Source organism: Endocarpon pusillum, assembly GCF_000464535.1.
Source record: "Endocarpon pusillum Z07020 unplaced genomic scaffold C716229, whole genome shotgun sequence".
Classification (NCBI taxonomy): domain Eukaryota; kingdom Fungi; phylum Ascomycota; class Eurotiomycetes; order Verrucariales; family Verrucariaceae; genus Endocarpon; species Endocarpon pusillum.
Window position 1 is genome coordinate 121,537 of NW_006913567.1, and position 8,229 is coordinate 129,765.

Genomic DNA, 8,229 nt, shown 5'->3' on the forward strand with positions numbered 1-8,229 from the left:
TTGGTAATTAGCTAGAAACCACAGCCGCTCGTATAGGGCAGTTGCTAAATAATAAGGATATTGGATGTGACGACAAGTGTTCTAGTAGGTTGGCCAAGAATTGCTGTGGACTTCTTAGAAAGTGATATATATGAATGTTAAAATTTACTAACTCAAAGGCTCGATTAGTGTAGCGGTTATCGTCAGTATTTTCACTAATTCGTGTTTGAATGGGAATTAACTACTATAGACTTCGGATTCTGATTTATCCAATTTCGGAATTTCCGGCGACCCTGGTTCGATTCCAGGATCGAGCTTCCTCTCTATTTTTGACTCTATACTAGAGTATGATTGTGCAGTAGAATTGAGCCTCAATTTTGAATACCTATATGCGCCAATATTTTGGGCCGCATTACGAACTCTTTTTGTTGGTGAGCGGGCAGAGGGGGTGGAAGCTGCGTGCATACAGTGAAGGGCATGAGATGTTCCCCTTCAAGGTCGATGGCTATATGAAAAAGGTCTGGAAGTAGTAATGAGTTTTTAAGAGGTTAAAAGTGACAGGTAACCGACTCGGGACTTAACAGGACAGGCTAGTGACGAATATCTACAGCAGCCTTCAACCACTTTCAACATTAAGTTTACGGGTATCAATTTTCCCATGATGCCTCCTGGAAAGGACACAGCATTTTCTTCTTCAACATTCATCATAAGGTAAATTTGATGTAGACCTCGAGTTCGAAATACATATCTGCTGGCTGAGTATTGGCTCTCATACCACAAGATATGAGGTCACAGTGCATGGACGTCTAGCTCTGGGATACGCATTGTCTAATTACGGTCTTACCACGAGCTGAACGAGCCGAAGGATCAGGATGTTGAGTCCATATTGACGAGTGTGGTACGCCGCATCAATATACACAATGCGCAACAGTCTCATTCTCGCAGATCTTACACTGACTGTGTCCAGACATACAAGAACGATAAAAAGGAAGAGTGCAGATTGGAGATGACTGTAAGATGGCAAGGAGTCATTGCGCTTCTGATTTGGCAAGATTTCATAGACAGGGTGTTTATTAAACACATATGTCAAACAACTCGTTTCCTGCTTTACTAATGCCATCACTACCACGCTTTTTCCTGGTTGGCAACCCACAAGGTCGAGATGACGATGTCTGCCTTTGACGATGCGAGCAGTCCTTCCACATCAGGCAAATCTTCGCAGGGCCAAGGAGATTATCATGGCTCGATTGTCGAGAAAGTATGTCTGCGTAGATGTTTTGGCTTCCTAACTCAGGGTCGATGTCGCTATTCAATTCTCTTCAAATAGCGGCCTGACTTGCTTTGAGCGCTCCGACAACGGTGAAGCAGGTCAATGGTGTTACTGCGTAAGTAATTACTAAAATTTTCGAAATGGCCATCTTTTCTTCTTCGTCCGCTCCATTAACCTCAGCCATGGCCGTCAGCTTCATCGCAGGAGGACCGGTCGGCATTAGCATCATGGTGAACCATAACATAGGGTCATCGCCCAATACGTTGGTCTTTGTTACCAGCAGCCAGATGAAGGAGATGCTGATGATTGGCCAAAGTATAAATCGTACAAATACAATGAACAACGTCGAAATCACAGACACATTTCCGGAATGTTCGCCCCGTTTCAACTTCCTTAGAGAGGAAGAGAGCGTAACGCCAACAACGATGACTTGCAGGGAGGCAAAAAGATCTCCGATATTACGGATGGAAGTCGTCAGCCACGCACTGAGAAATCCTCCATCTTCCTGGCTGTTGAAGAAGACTCTGTGCAGGGGAGGTACCAAGCCAATGAAAGCACCCAGCAGGGCCCCAATAAGCGGTGCGTTGAAGAAATCCGCCAGGAACCCAAGTCCATATTGGGCCTTAGGATGCAGCCGGTCCCAATGCCTTTTGCCACGGTCGTAGCTGTGGTTGTATGCCTGCCTATGTGCGTCCCTGACAGTCCTGGGTAATAGAGACGTTTGCTCGTCAGGGTCGCCAGTCTCCTGTTCCTGCCTGCCATTTTGATCTCTCTCTTGGCTGTCCTCTTCTTCGTCCTCTTCCTTTCTACCGCTGTCGGGATCATCAGGAGCGTTTTCAGCATCCATAAGGCGAGGCCCCAGGGCAAAGGTCATGGAGTTGCCAACAATGGCGCAGACTAGAAAGTATGAGGTGGCACGCTTTATTGCTGCAGCGGTGGATTCGCCACCAATGACAAGACTAGAGAGTATGCCAGTCGCGTCGAGAGCCTGAATGAGTAATAGAGGGAGAGAGGTGGTATTGTTGAAGCAGATAGCAGGAGTGACCCATTGAGGAAGCTTGAATATCCTGACGCCGAGGAGACCAATTGCCATTGAGATAAGCGTGTAAGATATTGCCCAGACTACAAACGTGGTAAATCAGCAACTCAATTGCAGGAATATATGCCGGAGCAGGCAACATAGGAGACTCACTTAGGACGGGAACATAACGGACTGCCGTGTCAAGATGCAGTTCGGCACCAACTCTCGTGATCAGCAATGCTGGCAGGAACATGCGCACACATACTTTGGAAATGGACGTTGCAGATTGTCCATCAAGGAGCTTGAACTGAGCAGCAATAACGCCATAGAAGATGGTTAAGAGGACAGCAAGACTAGCTTGTAAAGCACCAAGAAAAGATGAAAGTAGGCTACCTGAAGCCATGATTGTGGTGGACAGTATCACTCAGATAGAGAACAGGAGAGAGCGATAGGGAGCAGATGCTCAGACAAATCAGGAAAACGAGCTTGGGACCGCTAGACTGTGCCTGGGCACGCTGTTGATGAATGACGTACATCTAACTTAACTTAGTCTTTAGTGCATGGTCAGCCGAAGGAATGGGTCTCATTCTAAGAGCTTGCAGAAGCCATCAACTCGATAGCTCTTTGAACATTTGCGGTTTGCTGTTGAGAAGCTTCAGGTGGAGCGGTATTGACTGACGTGGCACTGGATAAGATACTGGTACCACCCCACCGCGGCGTCACGCATGGTACTTGGGAATAATGCGTACTACGTAGCATCTTTCTGCTTGTTCCTGGCATCAGTACTCTTAGTAGTGACCCACAGGCCAACCTAATCCCAATGCAATTTAGCCAAGTCAGTGCATCCCTAGAGCCACGCGAATGAAGGCCAAGCAAGAGTGGACATCTTCCAAAGCTCTGTTCTTCCTTGCCCGTCGAGACAATCTACCCTTGCCTCGTGTCCACCCTGTAGTTAGCTTCTGTTGGATCTTGTCGCTTAAAGCTGTATAAATCTGTGCATGGTCATTGCGTGGGCTACACTTCTCCGGGTGTTCACTCTAACCATCCCCCTCACTATTCCATCCCTCCCCCCCGCCATGAAATAGGAATATGACCACGCCACTGCACGTTGATATCTAACATACTCCTTTCCATTGGTCATCACCCTTGTTTTCATACTTGCATGGTCCCCGCTGCCGGCCCATTCGGGTACCCATCTTTCGTCATTCTGACAAAGCCTATCTGCCTATCTGCTTGGTGAAGATGAAGCTCCCCTCAGTACTTTCGTTCAATTCTATTCACCTTTCATTTCTGCTTCCTCTTTCTGTCTTCAATCTCCTTCGAGGTGTCACGTGGACTCAGCTATCACTTCAACTCAAACTTCGGCCATGGCCTCCAAAATCTCCCAAGGCGTGGAGAAAGTGGTGACCATGGCAAGCAATGGTATTACTGACAAAAAACACGCTGACCTCCACCGTGACACGGTCAATATCCACGACAATAAGCATTTCAGCACCACAGATTTTGGAACCAAAGTTGCTACACAAGATGACTGGCTGAGAGTTGTCAACGATGGTCGCACAGGTGATTAAACTGACATCTTGTCTGATCTATCGTCGCGGGCTCACACGCCAACTCTATCAGGACCGTCGTTGCTGGAAGACCAGATTGCTCGCGAGAAGATTCATCGCTTTGACCATGAACGCATTCCAGAACGCGTTGTCCATGCTAGAGGAGCGGGAGCTTTTGGAAGCTTCCGAGTCTACGAGTCGGCCGAAGATGTTACTCATGCGAAAGTGCTTACCGACACCTCACGCACTACCCCAGTTTTTATACGCTTCTCGACAGTGCAAGGCAGCCGCGGGAGTGCAGACACCGTAAGGGATGTTCGCGGCTTCGCCATCAAATTCTACACCGAGGAAGGAAACTGGGACATTGTGGGAAATGACATCCCAGTATTCTTCATCCAAGACGCTATGAAATTTCCCGACATAGGTATAACTAACCATTGAGGCGTTCTCTCCTTACTAAGTTCTGTGCACAGTGCATGCGGTCAAACCGGAGCCAGACAGGGAAGTTCCTCAGGCTCAGAGTGCACATAACAATTTTTGGGATTTCCAATACTTGCACTCCGAAGCTACGCACATGTTCATGTGGGCTATGTCGGACCGTGGTGTACCACGAAGCTTCCGCATGATGCAAGGGTTTGGTGTTAACACGTTTCGACTGATCAACAAGGACGGCATCAGCCACTTTGTAAAGTTTCACTTTACTCCGACCCTTGGCGTCCATTCTCTGGTGTGGGACGAAGCTTTGAAGCTTTCGGGGCAGGATCCAGATTTCCATCGCAAGGATTTGTATGAAGCAATCGACGAGGGTGTGTACCCGAAGTGGAAGTTTGGCATTCAGACACTTCCCGATAGTCGTCAAGTGGGTTGATGTTCTGAACAACATCTTCTTGCATGGCTGATTCTTCTTGTAACAGGATGACTTCGATTTCGACATCCTCGACGCAACAAAAATCTGGCCAGAAGAGGATGTCCCAATCCGCTACATTGGAGAGCTCGAGCTAAATCGCAACATTGATGAGTTTTTCACCCAAGTCGAGCAGGTATGTTTACGACCGAAAGCGTCAGTGGCCGAGGAAACTGAATTCGAACCTTTCAGGCTGCCTTCTGCACATCACATATCGTCCCTGGTATTGACTTCTCAGATGATCCGCTGCTCCAAGGCCGCAATTTCTCATACTTCGACACGCAACTTTCGCGACTGGGCATCAATTGGTAAAGCTACCACATCTATAACCGGATATGATCACTACTGACTCTTGAAAGGCAAGAGTTACCCATCAATAGACCTGTATGTCCGATGATGAAGTGAGTACACTTGATTAACCCAATAATGGCCACGCACTAACACTCACCAGCCATAACCGAGATGGTCAGGGCAGACATCGGATCACAGCTGGCAAGGTCAATTACTGGCCTAACCGTTTCGAAGCTGTACCACCTGTTCCTCCGTCCGAAGGCGGATTCAATTCGTTCCCTGAAAAGATTCAGGGCATAGCAGAACGGCTGAAGAGCAAGAAATTCTCCGAACACATCAATCAGGCCCAGCTCTTTTACAATTCGCTGACTCCACCTGAAAAATATCATCTCGAGAATGCCCTTGGCTTTGAGCTCGATCATTGTGATGAACCAATAGTCTATGAACGCATCTGTGATCGCCTTCGTGTAAGCTCCCGAGGCCATCATCTGAAATGAGGTGTTCATGCTGACAGTTTTCATCGATAGGATATTGACCTCGAGCTTGCCAAGAACGTTGCAACCCTCGTCGGAGCCCCCGTCCCCGAAAAAGAGGGTCGTCCAAATCACGGCAAGAAATCTAAATCCCTCTCCCAAACCTATTTCATGCCCTCAGAACCAACCATCGCTAGCCGGCGGGTCGCAATCCTGATCGGCGACGGCTTCGACAAAGCCACCGTCAAGGCAATGCAGACCTCACTCAAAGCCGCCAACGCATTCCCCTTCGTCATCGGTGTCCGAAGATCCACCATATACGGCGAAGGCGAAGACAAATCGTCCAGCAGCGCAGGTATGATGCCAGCCCATCACCTGGAGGGCATGCGCTCCACCATGTTCGATGCCCTCTTCATCCCTGGCGGCTCCCATAATCAAACGCTGCAGAAGAATGGCCGGGCAATCCATTGGGTTCGTGAAGCCTTTGCACACTGCAAAGCTATCGGTGCAATGGGCGAGGCTGTTGAGCTCATCAAAACAGCCATTGGATCTGTGGACAAGGTCAAGCTGGCGTCAGTCGGCGAGCAGGGTGTTATTGAATCATATGGAGTGGTGACTGCAGGCAAATCTGAGGCATCCGGCATAGGGGAGATGATCAAAATGCTTAAGGGTGCGAAGGATTTTGCTGGCGCGTTCTTCTATTCCATCTCGTGCCATAGGCATTTTGAGAGGGAGATGGAGGGCTTGTCGAGTATGGTTGCTTACTGATAAGGTCTGCTTAGCCTGTGTCAGCGAATGACGGCAGAACGAACTGCAGGGAGGTATCTTCAAACTACATGGCTCAACGTGCTGATTGGGGAGGTGCCCAGGACGTGCGCGGAAAAAATTGCTTCGAAAATCGCACTAACTTAGGAGGAAAAGTTCACAGATCTAACGTTAGCATTCGATCATGAAGCGAAGTATTGTGCATGGGTACATAGCAGGGAAATTGGGTATGCTATCCTGGCATAGCTCAGTACGTAGTTAATCAGTCAAAAAGTTCAAACCTTTGCACACTACACCACACACACCCTTTACTTATTAAAGGGAGGGTTGCAATGTAAGTCCTTATATACCAACAATCAGGCTGCACCCAGCCGGTGAAATTATATAATACTCACTGTCCTGCATGAGATGCACTCTTCTACAATCCCTGAATGAGGCCAATCAGGTTCTGTGTGAGCATGGGTGGACTGCGTCAATATCTCCCTCCAACACATTTACATACCCTCGCTAGCCATTACAGTACTTACTTCATTCAGCCCGGTTAGAGAATCCATCACTCCATCACTCCATCTGACATGGGGTACTATACTCTACTCCTAGAATGAGGGATTCACAATCACGAATCCCAACCAGCATGACATTAAAGATCAGTGAAGGGAAAAGGGAACGCGTAGTCCGTAGTCGAGCAGCACAGCGGAATTGAATCGCACATGGCGGAAATTTGTCTACCTGAACTTGGTTGAAATTCAGAGATGAGAATGTGACTGGTTCTATCTATGAAAAGGGAGCGAGAGACAGGTGCGATATATAACTAGCATAGCTGCTACCACCAAGAGGGGGGAAGCGCTATCCCATCACCAAAAAATAATAACGATAACAACAAATCACGACGAACAACCATAAAATATTCCACCACCACAACAGCTCAAGGAAGCGGATCCCCGAAATCCAAGAACAGTAACTACTCCGTACTTGAGTGCCAACTAGAACCACCTAAAATGCCGCGGAAAAAGAACTATAACTGAATTACCCCCCTTTGCACCTCCCTGGATTGGAATCTGGAACTACATATCCAACATCCATATCCATATCCATTATCCACCGATGCCGTCCAGCGGACACTGAATCTCCACTCCCCTGACAGAGATATCCGAATCAGAGGAATCCCCCCCACCGCCCTAAAATGCTATTTCTCTTATTCGCGACAGCCGGTCGCCCATCGAAGGTTCTCATGCCGCCGGCGGCAGGTCCGCCATCGGCGTAGGCATCGTATTCCATCTCTCTCCTCCGCGATGAACGATGCTTAGAGGTATAGACGCCGCCATCCCCACCGCTTCCACTCCCGGACCTGACACCTCCTCCTCCTCCAACATCCTCTCGCTCGGCAGTAGTGCGCCGCGATTCCTTCCGTCTCGAAGACCTTCTCTCCTCTGGATCCGGGCTGGTGACGTGTTTACTTCTCCGCCTGTACGAATCCTTCTTAGAAGGCCGCCTCCGCTCCTCTCCTCTTCCCTCTCCTCCAACATTCTCGCCAAAAAGAGCGACACTGCTCGGTTTCTCGCCGTCGAGAATCGTGCCCTCCCCGGGCGGTAGATCAGGGGGATCACTAGCCTGCGAGTTGACCCACGAACGAGTTTTGTCCGATGGTCCGCCGGGCTGTTTGGGCCCGTGATTGCCGTTTCGAGATTCAAAGTATTCGTCCATGAGTGGTGAGGTCGCTGTAGATTTGCGTTTTCCTGTACTCCCAGATTTCTCTTTGTCTCGGCTCGAAGATTTGCGCTTTTTCTCCTCTCTGCGTCGCAATCGCTCCTCTTCCTCCCGTTCGAACTGTTTCTTCCGATCCTCTCTCGTGGATTCGCGGACCTTTTCCACACCCTCGTCGCCTTCCGCAGCCAACCTCGCTTTCTCAAGTTCCGACGCCTGAAGTTCAGCTCGCAGCCGTCTGCGCTCATCGCGTCTGGCGGCGGCGGCTGCTT

General features: G+C 49.0%; 3 protein-coding genes across 3 annotated transcripts; 1 reads left to right on the forward strand and 2 right to left on the reverse strand.

Annotated features, from left to right (window-relative positions):
• Positions 1-1,298: 1,298 nt before the first annotated feature.
• On the reverse strand, positions 1,299-2,673 carry EPUS_01388 (uncharacterized protein; the record flags this gene model as incomplete). Its single annotated transcript, XM_007788331.1, has 2 exons — positions 1,299-2,371; positions 2,442-2,673. 2 exons carry the CDS (start codon positions 2,671-2,673, stop codon positions 1,299-1,301), a joined length of 1,305 nt encoding a protein of 434 aa, XP_007786521.1.
• Positions 2,674-3,637: 964 nt separating this feature from the next.
• On the forward strand, positions 3,638-6,256 carry EPUS_01389 (Catalase A; the record flags this gene model as incomplete). Its single annotated transcript, XM_007788332.1, has 8 exons — positions 3,638-3,833; positions 3,894-4,244; positions 4,294-4,679; positions 4,735-4,860; positions 4,917-5,032; positions 5,084-5,108; positions 5,195-5,482; positions 5,543-6,256. 8 exons carry the CDS (start codon positions 3,638-3,640, stop codon positions 6,254-6,256), a joined length of 2,202 nt encoding a protein of 733 aa, XP_007786522.1.
• A 1,152-nt stretch (positions 6,257-7,408) lies between these two features.
• Positions 7,409-7,957, reverse strand: EPUS_01390 (uncharacterized protein; the record flags this gene model as incomplete). The annotated part of the gene is made up of 1 exon (XM_007788333.1): positions 7,409-7,957. The coding sequence occupies one exon, from the start codon at positions 7,955-7,957 to the stop codon at positions 7,409-7,411; it is 549 nt and encodes a 182-aa protein (XP_007786523.1).
• Between the last annotated feature and the right edge of the window lie 272 nt (positions 7,958-8,229).